The sequence below is a fragment of the Pongo pygmaeus genome, chromosome 6 (genome assembly GCF_028885625.2).
Source record: "Pongo pygmaeus isolate AG05252 chromosome 6, NHGRI_mPonPyg2-v2.0_pri, whole genome shotgun sequence".
Classification (NCBI taxonomy): domain Eukaryota; kingdom Metazoa; phylum Chordata; class Mammalia; order Primates; family Hominidae; genus Pongo; species Pongo pygmaeus.
Genome location: NC_072379.2, coordinates 31,102,645 through 31,118,110, shown reverse-complemented (window position 1 = coordinate 31,118,110; position 15,466 = coordinate 31,102,645). Strand labels below are relative to the sequence as shown.

The window sequence follows — 15,466 nt, the reverse complement described above, 5'->3', positions numbered from 1 at the left end:
CAGATGCTGGTCAAGTGACAGTGCTAATTCCCTGTTTACAGTCACCCTTCTCTCCTTTTACAAAGAAAGGCACACCTCCCTCCCATTTCTAGTCTTACTGGGATGTGCTGGTCCAGAACTAAAAACTCTCTCAAGTATCAATCTAAGGCCACTGAAAATACTGGTAGTGACACTGTTAAAGAGAAATTGTTCTGACACTTGTCAAAAATGGTAAGGCTTTATTCAAGACTATTGCAATAGGGGTCAATCTATCACAACAGAGAAGAGAGACTGACCTCAACTCCAAATACAACCAAAATGAGTGTGAATTCACAGCCAAGGAGCAGAGTGAGGGGGGTCAACGGATACAAAATTGCTAAGAGGAGAGGCATGATGGGTAGAAGTAAGGAGGAATTCTTGCTGAAGAGAGCCTAAGGTGATCAGATATTAAGGGTGAGGGGATGACTTGGCAGGACTCTTGCTGAAACGGAGCTCCACTGAGGACAGACACAGAGGGCAAGGTGGAGGCCTAGTGAGAAGAGGGCTCAGAGGATCCTAACCAAAGTTTGGTCAAGGGGAGAGTTTCTGTCATCGCATGCCTTGCATCTCAACTGGTTTCAAATTCTTTGCTTTCAATTAAATTGAAAGATGACCTAATTGTAGATTACTATGCGGTTTGGGCACATCACTCGGAAGTTCAACATGAAACTTTTTCCATTTCCATCAGTTATACATGCCCTAACTTGAAACATCCTTGTCCATCTCACTCAGAAATTTATTTCCAGTAAATTTTACAGTTTATGTTTAATAATATTCAATTGGTAATACATGTATAGCGTCAATCAAATGTGCAATAAAAATGATAAATCAATTAGTCATTTTTAAATTTTTTGGAGGTATATCTGAGGAAATGTTTTAAAAATTAACTTGGATACAGATTTTGTTACAAAAAACGACAGACCGAAACTAGACTTTCAAGCATAAATATATTTTATTAGAAGAAAACTCTATAAAGTAGAAATTCAAAAAAGGAATGCTATATTTGCAACCATTAGAGAAGATTATTTGCATATTTTTAATAAAATAATCAGTATCAAATTGCTAACGGTATTTAGATTCCACTGAATACATTAAAAGACTGATATTATAGTTTAATTTTTAACAATGTTCACATGAGAAATCAAATCTATTGTAACCATTTAAAATCTATGATAAACAAGATCACACAGGTTGAGTATCCCTTACCTGAGATGCTTGGGATCAGAAGTGTTTTGGATTTTGCATCTCTTTGGATTTTGGAACATTTGCATATACACAGTGAAGTATCTTGGGGATGGGACCCAAGTCTAAAGATGAAATTCATTTATGTTCATATATATCTTACACATATAGCCTGAAGGTAATTTTATACAATATTTTTAATAATTGTGTGCATGGAACAATGTTTTGGCTGTGATCTGTCACACAAGGTCAGGTGTGAAATTTTCCACCTGTAACATCACATTGGCGCTCAAAAAGTTTCAGATTTTGCAACACTTAGGATTTTGGATTTTCAGATTAGGGTTGCTTAACCTGTATGTTCCACTTAAAATTATGTGAGAGGGTATATAGTTTTTGAAAATTCCCTAAAAGAGTATAAGAGCCAAAATTTTGACAACCTTTGAGCTAGAGAAAGCTGCTCGATTTGGGAGGAAAGAAATAAGAAGGAAAGAAAGGAGAATTCCTGAAGAAATTCTAAGGGGGAAAAACAGTGTTTGGAATTTATCTTGAGGGCAGTAGAGAAGAACAGAGGTTGCAGAGATTTAATCTAAGGGAACACCATGTTGTTTTACACAGCTGCCCTTAGGCTATAGGAACCTGGCTTCACAGCTTCACTCACCGCAGGCCTGGCTTCTTTTCTCTCCAACTAAAGGGAAGGAGGAGGAACTAGGAACTAGGACCTTCTTCAATAATAATCTCATCAACACACTCTCTCTCTCTCTCTCTCTCTCTCACTCGCTCTCTCTCGCTCTCCTCTTCTCCCCACTCCCCATAAGGGTTTAGGATCTGTCCCCACCCTCTCCATAATGCCATGTTTTGGCCCTTGATGACACTCAGATCACAAAACACCAAGAGAATGAGGCCAACTAAAGAGCTAAAGAGTTTCACTCATCTTTCCTCCCAGTACTAAAAGTCAAGCCGTCACCTGAGTGGCTGCTCAACCATCCTAGCAAAAGAGATGGCTACGGACCCTTTTTTTGTCTTACCTAGGGCAGAAATTAAGAGCCAACTATGATCATAATCACAGTCTTGCTTTCCCTTGTTACGGACGCTTGTGACACAGTTTCTTCTTAATCTAGTCACAGATAATAACAAGCAAGCCCACTTTTTAATCAACAGGATAAGGAAACCCTCCCTCCTGTCCGAGGTGTGCAGCCACCTGGGCACAGCAAACTTGCTTGGGAATGACTGACAATATAAATACTCTGTTAATCCACCCTGGGCCACAAGTTCCAGACCAAGTAGGGAATCTTCCAAAGGGCCTCCAGCAACACTGAGGGATTTCTCTTTACAGGTGAACGTCAGTGGGAGCTTAGGTTTACTCAAAGACTCCCAGGCAACTCAGAAGGAGTTGGGATTCTGTAATACATGGTCATGGCACCATCCAAACGTGACTCCTAACGACCACCAGATATGCCCTATGCTTGAAGCAAGCAATTGATTGATTTCAAACCTGATTTACAGGATAATATCTCTTTGTTCTGGTCTGAGGACATCGTTCTCTTGTTGACAGTTTTGAAGTATACAGCTGTACTTCCTGAAATTTTATATATATATGCATTAGTCACTGCCTTCCTGTCTTCATTGACCATTTGATTCTTTAACCCTGACAAGGGAAGGTCACTGTTTGCCAATTATCGAATCCGATGGCCTTCTGCAAGGCCTCTTCTCTACTGCTCCACAGTATCTGAATGCAGATCACCTTCGCATTTAGACACCCTCCTCCCGCATTCTAGACTCATTTGTTGGATCTCTTTTCACCAAGGACAGATCATCAAACACTTCAAAACCAGCATTTAAAATTAAACTCTGACTTTTTAAAATTAAGGATATCCTTACTCTCCAAGTCAAAATTTCAGTCATCCATCTCCACCCAGAATCTCTGTATTTGACTCTGCTCTATTCAACATGTTTGTTAATCAGTTGGATAAAACCAACAGGAGTATAATCAAATCAGTCCATGGTACAAAACAATACGGGACACTGGATTTTAAAAAATAGTGTTCAGACAGATGTTGACAGGCTTAAGTAGATGAGATGAATGATTAATGTGAAATTGGAAACAATGTAAAGTCCTCAATTTAGGTTTTTAAAAAATAATAAACAGCTCTACAACTATTGTGAGGTGTGGTGGGTTGGCAGCAGCACATGTTAAAAAGATTTCGGTCTCACTGCAAACTCTGGGTGAATCTCCTGGCTGCAGGGGTGGAGGTGGGAGGACGCACTAGTATAATTTTATCTGCTTAATGACAAGGGCCAAAGGTTTTGATGTTGCCAGTCAGACCACACCCACAGAACAGAGCTTCCTATTGTTCAATAAGTGCCAATGGGGAGGACGTGGAGGGGAACCAAAGGTTTCAAGACAAACCACAAGAAACACTGGATTCACCCCAGCCCACTTAACACTGGCAGCTCCAAAACCAATCTCTGATCCCAAGATCACAGGAGAGTGCAACCCAAATACCACAAACAGACAGCAAACAGGCCCTGCAGACCTCACAAAGGTGCAGCAGCTCATGAAGCCAATGAAAGTGACAAAAGATCTGGCAGTCAAGCCATTTAATATGAACCAAAAGGTGGCCAAAGGAGAATGATATGAATAAAAAGGACAAAGAGAAGCTGGAGGTGGGGGTGGTGGGAGTTTCCAGATTAGTGCAACGAATTCTGGGGAAAAAACTTTCACTATGATCATGCCACTGAAGTCCAACATCAAGTGAAGACTGTCCTATGTGCATTATAGAATTTTGTCAGGAAAATTACACTGTCCCCCCAAAATGGACTCATCATTCTAAAATGAGTACTCAGAGACTGACCAATATGGTGAAACCCTGTCTCTACTAAAGAAAAAAAAATACAAAAATTAGCTGGGCTGTGGTGGCGTGTACCTGTAATCCCAGCTACTCAGGAGGTTGAGGCAGGAGAATGACTTGAACCCAAAAGGCAGAGGTTGCAGTGAGCCAAGATCGTGCCACTGCACTCCAGCCTTGGCAACAGAGAGAGATCATGTCTCTAAATAAATAAATAGATTTAAAATAAAATAAAATGAGTACTCAGGATGAAATTAACTTTTATGTTTACAATTTGATATTTGTTTTTTCAAAATAAAGTCCCAACCAAACTTTTTTTCCACTTTGACTAGGAAATATTGATCCCTGATTCACATGGATTAATGGCTCAGTGGCCTTTTTGTAGGACCAATCATTTTCAGATATTGAGGACATCCTTGTCACCATCCAGTCCAAAATTTTCAAACTGCAGCTATGAGGATGGTGAGATGATTTAAAACCATGTTTTGAAACAACAGAAGGTGAGGCCTGGAAAAGAACACACACAAAATGGGACCACACAGCTGTGTTAGAAGACTGAGGGCCTGTCATTGTGATATTTCTGAAAAGCCCATGAGTGCAGACCTAGGACCAGGCTGAAAATACTGTCATTTCCCCTCAATATTACAGAAAACTTTAACAACTGAAGTTGCCCCAAAAAGTGATACTTTGTCTTAAGACACAGTGGGTTTCCATCACTAGAGGTGCTCTGCTGCCTTCCAGCCCCTAATCAACTGCCTCTTCTTTTCCCACTGCCGATCTACTCAGCTCCTGCCCACAGGGCTCTTACCACTGACCGCTTTACTCATTCAAGTCTCCATTGAGTCCCTGCTCTGTGCCAGGCATGGTTCCAGCAACTAAAGATATGTCAATCAATAAATCAGAGCAAAACCTTTGCCCCTAAATTGCTTACATGGTAGAAAGTAAATTCTGTCATATTTTAAAGACAGTTATGAGAAGAGGAGGATACTGGTCAGAGTAAGGTAGACTAGGGAAAGAACTGAGAAGAAATTTTAAATAGGGTGGTCAAGACAGACCTCACTGAGAAGGTGACATCTGAGAAGCTTCATTAAAAGGACATGATAGAGTGAGTTCTAGGAAATGTCCTTGCCCTGCAGAGCTAATCAAGTGAGCACTAGCCTAATCCTATCCTTGCCATGTATTTCTAAGTCATTTACCCCCCATTAGCCTTTATAGCTGTGCCCAAAGTAAAAGAAAGCAAAAACCAAGGAAAGCCCCAGGTCTGGGCCCAAAGCCCACAGGCCTCCTCAGACACCTGGACCCAGGCTTTCCCCACTTCAGAGCAGAGCTCTTGCCAGCCGGTTCATTTATTGCTGCCACTTCTCACCCATGACCACCTGGCCTCCCATGGAGTTTCCAGAGACAGCAAACTCCCTGCAGGATTCTTTTTCATTCAAATTGCATGTTGCTTGGTTTCTAAAAACTCTAAGAGTGGGTGGGCTGAAAGGTTTATTTCAGGAAATTGGCAGCCAGGGACTGCCAGATTTGTTGGAATTCCAGGGCACAAAAGACATTTGGCAAGAGACAAAATACACTCTTAAACATAACTCGGTTCTAATTTCCAGACTCCCAGGCATCAAAATACACAGAACTTCAGAAAAATACTCAGTAATCTTATTATTTTTCCCTAGTTCAAAGATAATGTCCACTTTGCAACCCTCTCTAAGAGACAACTGTTCCTTCTTTTTTTTTTTGAGACAGAGTCTCGCTCTGTCGCCCAGGCTGGAGTGCAGTGGCGCAATCTCTGCTCACTGCAAGCTCCGCCTCCCGGGTTCACACCATTCTCCTGCCTCAGCCTCCCGAGTAGCTGGGACTACAGGCGCCCACCACCACACCCGGCTAATTTTTTGTATTTTTAGTAGAGATGGGGTTTCACCGTGTTAGCCAGGATGGTCTCGATCTCCTGACCTCGTGATCCGCCCGCCTCGGCCTCCCAAAGTGCTGGGATTACAGGCATGAGCCACCGCGCCCGGCCTGACGACCATTCCTTTTTCTAGTCCAAGAACTGTTCTTTTGCCCAACAGCATTGAAGCACAAGGCAACGTGGCTTAAGTGTTTCCAGCTCTTGGTTCCTGGGAAAGATCAGAAAGATAATGAGAGCAGTCCCTTAACTAAAATGAGTCTACCTCTTTGGAAGCAGAGGCACTGGTATTGGTGAATTTTACACTAAATAGCATACTATACATTTCTGGGCTCACTTCAGTAAGAACAGAGCCCTTGAAACAAATACTAAGTAGATTTCAAAAGTGTAACCAACCAAACCTCTAGAAAGAGAATGCAGTGACAATATCTAGAAAACAATGCACACAACAAAAAGCCCCAGGGAGGTGCATATGCTCAGGGCATCATTACTCTCAGGATTCAACTGAAGTGTAGTCAGTTTTAAAACCTTTTTTTTTTCCTTTTAGTTTCTAAGGAGTTACTGTGTGAAGGCCACTGGGAATAACTTCAGCAGGGCTACTAGGAGACAGCTTAGTATTTTTACTCTTCCTGTAAGGATTGTTTGCAGGATCTCACTTCAGCCAGCTGGCGGAACAGAAGCATAGAACCTTAGCATTTTATGAACCAAAAAGGCCTCTGAGGTTCCCTACTCTTAGCCACCCTTGAGAATCTGCCACATTCGTGGCCTGGGTCCCTGGATCATAACCAGCTGGCACAGAGCAACAGGGGAGAGGGAGATAAAATCAGGGCCCTCACTGGCTGTGCATGTAATTCACAGGAAACTCTGAGTTAATAGAAAAGAAAGGTCAGTCCAGTAATGAGCTTCCAAGAAGCCTCCCTAGGAGAGGGATGGTGCTGTCAGCTGCTGCCGGTTCCTCCCTGAAGCCCTACCTGGGCTTCAGGAGGGGAACACAACCAGGGTTTCTCAGGAGAGTCCTGGTGATGCCCACTGTCCAGGCACAGCTCTTAACAACATCCGATTTCACTCTTCAAAGTGTCACCATTTGTAGGCTAAATCACATAGTCTTTCTAAGGAAGGCTGACTGAGTTTCTAAGGGGAATACACTTTCTAAGGCCACCACTGCCCTCGCGATGTACAGCATGCAAATTCCTAACATGTTCCTGTGTGCGCAGACGGCAGACGAAGCAGAGCATCGAGGCGGGGTACACACTGGAACCAGAATGCCCGGGTTAGCATCTTAAGCCCTCACACTTAACAGCAGCGTTAAATGTTCACTTCCCATTTGAAACAAAAATGAAGATAAAAGTAATTGCTAGCAGGATTAATGAGATAACCTGTAACATTTATAGAACAGTGCCTGGCAGTTACCCTAGAGCACTCTATGAATGTTTGCTAAGCAAACCTAAATATGCAGTTCTATGTCTAACAGGTAAGTAAATTTCTATAAAGGGATGGTGAGGCAGGGGAGGAAAGCCCTTCTCAAAACAGTCTTTGGATTGCCCTTCCTACTCAAGGACCTCTCACTAACACAGAAACCCCTGTGCATGTGAGATTCTGGATGGTGCTAGATAGGGCCAGGGTGCTGGGGGTGGGAACAGAGTCACCACTGCCACAAGGCCACCCCTTAATTTCAGGTGGTTTATGATCAACCACGTGGCAAATTTATACACTGAAACCAGCTCAGGCAGAACAAAGGAACAAAGACAAATGTCCCAGGTTGCAGCCGGCAGTCAGAAGCCAGAAGCCACCAAATAGCTCCCTGGGTTGCTTTTATGCACTCAACCTGAAGAGAGCCATTTGCCATGGCACATGCTCCACACCTGCGACTGCACATCCATGTATGTGATTCAGGACTTCAGAAGCATCACAGGTATTCATCAGAGCACCCCACCAGAGATGAAAAAATCTCAAATATAAATCTCATACATAAAATTTCTTGTGATAAATGATCAAGAACTCTCCTTAACTCCTCAGAGAGATGCCTCTCCAGCACAAAGTGGTGGTACTTAGGATAATCATGTCAAAGTAGGTGACATCGCACTGTCCCCTCTGAAACAATCATCTAATATTTGACTGTGAAAGTATCATCTGAGGCATTTAGGTTTCAGTTTTACATCACACTTCTGCCTTTGAGGTCGTTTCAACTTTGCAGACATGATCTGAACTCCTATTAAGAGGATACACTCCTATGCAACGAAACAGCTATTTGGGAAAGAATGGAGTCACTGACGCCGTCTAGGCTACATATAGGGCACAGAACCACTCACACAGAAGGCTTGGGAGACATGGGTGGCACAAACTAGAATGAAAGAAACGCTAAATAATTTCATCAAGTGCCGATTAAAAAAAGATTGCAGGGCCGGGCGCGGTGGCTCATCCTGTAATCCTAGCACTTTGGTAGGCCGAGGCGGCCGGATCACCTGAGGTCAGGAGTTCGAGACCAGCCTGACTAACAAGACGAAACCCCGTCTCTACTAAAAATACAAAAATTAGCCGGGCATGGTGGTGGGCGCCTGTAGTCCCCGCTACTGGGGAGGCTGAAGCAGTAGAATAGTTTGAACCCAGGAGGCGGAGGTTGCAGTGAGCCAAGATCGTGCCATAGCACTCAAGCCTGGGCCACAGAACGAGACTCCATCTCAAAACTAAAGAAATAAATAAATAAAGATAAAAAATAAAGATTGCAAGTATAGGTACACACATTAAGGTACACGCACATCTGTTTTCATGCGATTAGTGGTCTCTGATTCACTTCTTTGTTCTCTATGGTGAGTCACTCAGAGAATGTGATTCCTAAGGTTCTAAAATTCTGAATAAATGGAAAGAATGCAAGCAGAGGCACTCCACAAAAACATTAAATACCAAGCTAGGGGGATATTTCCGAACAGAAACAGGAAGTCTCGGCTATGGCGGAGCCTGGAGCAAGGAGAAATTTGTCCACCAGCCTTCCTTTCAGGAAAACACTTTTCCGCCAACATTTTGTAATAATTACTTTTTAATAAAGGGCGAAGACAAACTAGAAATTTCCAGCACCAGTCTCTAACTATTAAGGAAGACAGTTTCACAACTTCCTAAAACAGAGGCATGGGACTCATTACCTATTTACTTTGACTTCATTAATTTAATGCAAATTTCCTTCAGAATAATGAAGCTAAGGAGAAAGCTGAACAAACCCTGATTCAGACTGGACACCCCAGAATTCCTCCAGTTCGCATTTTAAGGAACCTGCTTTAGTGAGAAGTAGGTGGATCCAAGGTGCATCCAAGGATGCAATTTCACAGCCAGGAGCAGCCGCGGTCCCCGCCAGGGCTGCGGTCACGGGCCCTCGCACCCGGGAGCCGCTCAACAAGTTCCCCGCCGGCTTCGGCTCCGCAACCCCCCCAGCCAGGCTCTCCGCGGAATTTCCTCCCCGCACCTAAAGGCTGCACTTCATTTTCACACGCGGGAACGCCTCCTCCCGCTACTCACCTCCCCAACTTCTGGCACTCCCGCGACACTTCCCCACAGTCCCCTCCGCCCGCTCTCCTCACCCCGGCTCGGTACCCATCCTTTCCTAACCCCGAACTGCCCGGCGCCCCGGGCTCTCCGCGCCTGCGCCGCGCCCGAGGACCACCCCCGCCCAACCCCGGGTCCATCCGATCCTCGGCCCTCAGCGGCGGGGAGAGGGGGCGGACGGTGCACAAAGGTCACCCCGAGCTAACGGAGGCGGCCGGCGCGGGAAACGCGCTCACCCGCAGGGTGGGGGCGGGGTGCGAAAACCGAAGGAACGACGGAAGGCGCGGACCGGGGCGGGAGCCTCCCCGTCACCAGGGTCCCGCACCTCCCAGCTCCGGGAGGCGCGCAGGGCTGTGGGTCCCCGTCGCTCCACAGTCTGCGCTCTCAGGCAAGGTCCTCTGGGGTGCCTGGGAACTGCGCGCCCCCAGCCGCCAGCATGGTGGGCGCCGCGCCTCCGGCAGCGCCCGGTCCCCGGCCCCTACCTCCAAGAGCAGCCCGAGCAGCAGCGCCGCCACCTTCGCAGGCTGGCGCCTCATGGCTCCTCGCGTACTCTCCAGCGCGCCCGGACGCCGGGTCGCAGGCGCGGTTCGCGACTCGGCCCCCGCGCGGGGCGGGCGGGCAGACTGGAGCCGGCAGCCGTCCCGGCGAGCGCTGGGGGGCCCGGCTGGGAGCGGGCGGAGCCCCAGCGCGCCGCGCTCCGCCCCCGGCCGCCGCGCGCTCCCGACACGCCCGGCCGGGCGCGCGCCCGCGGGCTCCCAGAACCCGAGGCCCGGCCTGGGGCGCGGCTGCTGGGCGAGAGGCCCGCGGAGCTGAGGTGCGCGCGCCCCCGGCGGGAGGAGGTGCTGCACCGCCTGGCAAATGGGAGGGGGACTGCCAGGCTCTCCCTTCCCGAGGGAGGTCGTCCTGTCGCCCTTGACTACGCCCAGGAAGGCTTTTAAAAGCAGCAGAGTCTCCGCGGGGGGAAGCTTGTTCCCTGAGAGGTGGCCATAGACGAACCCACTGCTCAGTCTGGTATCCCGAAGCTGCTGCGCTCCTAGCTGTCCCTGCTGTTCCTGCGCGCAGCGAGGGCAGTGCCTGCACACCCACGCGTGATGGGAAGGCCGGCCTGGGGGTGGGAAGGCCCACCGAAATAGATGGTCCCCACACCTCACTGCTCCCTTGGATGTGGCTATTTTTTATGCCAGTGTCCTCCTGCGCTGACCCTACTTGAACTTGACCGCAACCGGCCCCGCCTTGCAGGCCACCCTCCCGCAGCAGAAAACTGTGCGGAGCTCGCGCTGTCCTCGCCTCCGCTGACCCCACCTCCACGTCCTCACAGACACTATTTTTTCACAACACAGCTCAGATCCCACCTTCTTCATGAGGTTATTCAACAAACACTATTAAACTTGTAAGATATATCAGATCCTGAGTTGGAGGCCGAGAGGAGGACTAGAAAACTGCTCCCGTAGCCTAGAGGGAGAGAGAGTCGCTTAAACCACCTGATGCAGAATGCTGAGTGCGGAGACCAGGAGGTGGGTGCATCACAGAGGGTCATAAAGGACATGAACTGCGCAGCACAGGAGGTGGAAGGAGGGGGTCACACAGATGTCACCCGAGGCAAGTCCCCAACTCTTTCCCAGCTTTCAAAGCCTCATTTGATTAATATAGAGCATGCACCACCTGACTATACCTGTCAGAGCCAGAACTTACAAGTAAGACAGAAACAATGCCTATGGCCTTCAGTCGTGCTAAGGCACCTATCTGACAAGCCTGCCAAACGCCATTGAACTCTAGTAGTTTTGATTTACTATTTACAATGAGGACAACTAAGCTGAAAGCTTGTTGTGTGTTAGCAAGACAAATGTTTTTCCAGTGGGGACAGAAGTGATCTCGTCCTGTAAAAATGCAAATGGGCCAGGCAGGGTGGCTCATGCCTATCATCCCAACAGTCTGGGAAGCTGAGGTGTGAGAATTGCTTGAGCCCAGGAGTTCGCCAACCCCAGCCTGGGCAACATAGCAAGACCCTGTCTCCATTAAAACGTGTGTGTGTGTGAGTGTGTGTGTGTGTATAAGACAAATGACCCCTGCTTAAGGTGAGAATCATAACCAGCTTCCTATCTGATTGAGCCACTTCATTCCCGGCGTTTCCTTTCTCTTTTCTCCCTGCTTTTGACTGTGTGTGTAGGTCAGTTGCCTGCATTCTCCTTTGAAGCACCTTTGTCATCCCACTGTTTCCATCATTAATGGGTTAAAATGGAACTTTGACATGTGTCCACGATGTATTCGTGTGCAAATTGTGGTTCTGTTGCATTGTGAGCAACCTACTAGTGTCTGACATAACCTCCCTCCTGCATCTCTATCTCTGCCTAGAAGATTGTTTTGCTGAGCTCGACTTCCTGTAATTTGTGCATATTTTTTTCCAGGTATAAAATTAGAACTGTGACTCTGCTTTCACCTCAGTCTGATACCTCTCCTGTGTGCTCTCTGTTTGGTCCTGAATGATGTGGTGGTTGCTTGGCATGGTTGGAGGATGGGGTGTAGGCTAACCAGCCAGGCTGTTTCCTTGAGCACAAATTATAAGGGCATCAGATACCACTGAAAAAGTTACAAGATAAAGCTGCATTCACTAGAACAACTGTTAGAGTGTGATTTGGGGTTAGAAGAAAGTTCTTGATGAGTTGTTTGGGGCAGGACTGGACATGTCCTGGTCTGCTCAGCTGCCCCTGAGGAGTAAGGACCCAGAGCCTGGGGCATGTGTGTTGCCAAAGGAAACAAATAAGAGAGAGCCTGGGCTTGACCTGTAGCTTCCCTGCAAAACTGTGGCGTCTACATGAATGATGAACATGTATTTTATTTATTCAATAAATATTTATCTACATCTGTTTTGGGCCAGGCACTATTCTGGACATTTCGGATACAGCCCTGAATAAAATAGACAAAGCAGTGGCATAAAAGGCAGAGTGGCTGCTGTCATGCAGATTTCAATCTAGTGAGGGGTAACACAGAATAGAATAAATAAATAAATATGTATATAAGTGCCAGAAAAAAAAATAAATTGAGTGAAACATTTGGAAGGTAAGACTGAGTGTAATTAAAAATACAAGGGTCGGTCGGACGCAGTGGCTCATGCCTGTAATCCCAGTACTTTGGGAGGCCGAGGTGGGCAGATCACCTGAGGTCGGGAGTTCGAGACCAGCCTGACCAACATGGAGAAACCCTGTCTCTACTTAAAATACAAAATTAGCCGGGCATGGTAGTGCATGCCTGTAATTCCAGCTACTCAGGAGGCTGAGGCAGGAGAATCGTTTGAACCTGGGAGGCAGAGGTTTTGGTGAGCCGAGATCGCACCATTGCACTCCAGCCTAGGCAACAAGAGCTAAACTCCGTCTCAAAAAAAAAAAAAAAAAAAGAAAGAAAGAAAAAATAGGAGGGCCAGGCCAGGCCCCTATGGCAAATTGCCAGGAGCAGAGACCCAAAGGTAGGAAAGGGGGCAAAACAAGACTATTAATCAAAGCTTTGAGGCAGGAAAAACAGGCCTGAGGAATTTCCTGACGGAATCGGTGAGGCTGGAGCTCTGTGCTCCCTTACCAGGGATAGAACCTAAATTCAAAGAAGAAATGGACGCTCAGATTTGTAGTCCATTATAAGGATCTTGGATTTAGTTCTGAAAGAAATGGGATATCATTTGAGGATTTTGAGCTGAAAAGTAATGTAATCTGGCTTAAGCCTTCAAAGCATCAGCCCTAGTGCTGTGTAGAAAACAGACTAGGGCAGCGTTGGGAAGGGTGGAGGGAAGGGCAGAGGCTGGAAGAGCAGTGAGGAGATGGATGTGATGTTGATACCAGTGGGCTAGGGGAGGTCCCCCAAATGCCAGGGGACCTTGACCTCAGCCAGTGTCCAGGCTCTTGACACCATCATGAGAAGGAATTCAAGGATGAGTCGAAAACAGTGAAAGTATGATTTATTGCAAAGCAAAAAGCACTCAAGAAAGCGATAGCTGGCATACTCAAGAGAGAGTTGTGCAAATGGAGTTTGGGGCTGCTACTACCTTTATGGGTTTCTTTAATCAAGAGGTGGAATATTCATGAAAATTTCTGGGAAAACGTGGAGAGTTCTTGGAACTGTGATGCAACCCATTTGTACACCAAATATGAGTGTTCTTGGAACTGTTATGACACTGGTGAGTGTGTGATTTAGTATGTTAATGAGTGTATAATGAAGTCCTAGGTGAAACCTGGGTCAAACCCAGTGCTATGTTGGATCCAGTCAGTCTTAGCCAGCTTGGTCCACACCTTCGTTTTTCGGGGTCTTAACAGCCCATAGCCTCTAGTCATGTGAAACTGCTGCCTGGAATATTTTTATTCTCCTGTGATCACCCTGTTTTATTATTTTGTCAATGTGGTCCTTGTGCCAACAAAAAAGAGTCAACCTTTGTAAATATTTGAAGAGATTTATTCTGAGGTAAATATGAGTGGCCAAAGCCCAAGTCAGTCTCAAGAGGTCCTGAGAACATGTGCCTGAGGTAGTTGGGTTGCAACTTGATTTTATACATTTTAGGAGGACAGAAGTTACAGGCAGACATCAATCAATACACGTAAGGTGTACGTTGGTTTGGTTTGGAAAGGCAGGAAAACTTGAACTGGGGATTAGGGGGCCTTCCAGGACATAGATATTTTCAAAGATTTTCTGTTTGGCAATTGGTTGAAAAAGTTAAGTTATTATCTAAAGACCCGGAAACAACAGAAAGTCGTGTCTGGGTTAAGATGAGGCTTGTCCCACCTCCTGTCCCATCATTGCCTGAACTAGTTTTTTAGGTTTCCTTTGGGATTCCCTTGGCTGAGAGGAGGGATCCATTCAGTTAGTTGGAGTCTTAGAATTTTATTTTTGATTTACACTCACACTCCCTGGTGTCTGCATTCAGCACTCTGTATCATAGTTGTTTAAGTGGCTATTTCTCCAATTAGATTCCAGGCAAGGGATGAGGTGACTTGTTGTGTTAAATCAAGTTTAGCCTAAAGTTCATACATGTTTAAGTTCAACCTAAAGATTTTTCTGTTCATGGTGAACTGTAACAAGTGGAGGTGGAAACAAACCATAGCCTACACTTGTGCCAATCAACAAGTTTTGGCCAATCAAATGTAACTAAGTGTTCAAACTGTGTTCAAATAAGGCAAACGCTGAGTTGCAACCAATCCTGCAGTTTCTGTACCTCACTTCTGTTTTTTGTAGATCACTTTCCTTTTTCTATCCATAAATCTTCCACCATGTGGCTGCGCTGGAGTCTCTGGGCCTACCCTGGCTCAGAAGGCCGCCTGATTCACGAATCGTTCGTTGCTCAATTAAACTCATTTAAATTTAATTTGACTTCAGTTTTTGTTTTTGTTTTATTTATTATTATACTTTAAGTTCTAGGGTACATATGCACAATGTGCATGTTTGTTACATATGTATACATGTGCCATGTTGGTGTGCTGTGCCCGTTAAATCATCATTTACATTAGATATATCTCCTAATGCTATCCCTCCCCGCTCCCCCCACCCCACGACAGGCCCCAGTGTGTGATGTTCCCCACCCTGTGTCCAAGTGTTCTCATTGTTCAATTTCCACCTGTGAGTGAGAACATTTGGTTTTCTGTCCTTGCAATAGTTTGCTGAGAATGATGGTTTCCAGCTTCATCCACGTCCCTACAAAGGACATGAACTCATCCTTTTTTATGGCTGCATAGTATTCCATGGTGTATATGTGCCACATTTTCTTAATCCAGTCTATCATTGATGGACATTTGGGTTGGTTCCAAGTCTTTGCTATTGTGAATAGTGCTGCAATAAACATACCTGTGCATGTGTCCTTATAGCAGCATGATTTATAATCCTTTGGGTATATGCCCAGTAATGGGATGGCTGGGTGAAATGGTTTTTCTAGTTCTAGATCCTTGAGGAATCGCCACACTGTCTTTTACAATGGTTTAACTAGTTTACAGTCCCACCAACAGTGTAAAAGCAT

At 45.9% G+C, this 15,466-nt stretch overlaps 1 protein-coding gene across 1 annotated transcript in view; it reads right to left on the bottom strand.

Annotated features, from left to right (window-relative positions):
• VOPP1 (VOPP1 WW domain binding protein) overlaps positions 1-10,350 on the bottom strand; it is a 101,681-nt gene extending 91,331 nt beyond the window's left edge. The window contains exon 1 of the mRNA XM_054495017.2: positions 9,963-10,350. Coding sequence (XP_054350992.1) covers positions 9,963-10,016 — 54 coding nt within the window. The 5' untranslated portion in view covers positions 10,017-10,350. The remainder of the gene's footprint in view (positions 1-9,962) is intronic.
• Positions 10,351-15,466: the final 5,116 nt, after the last annotated feature.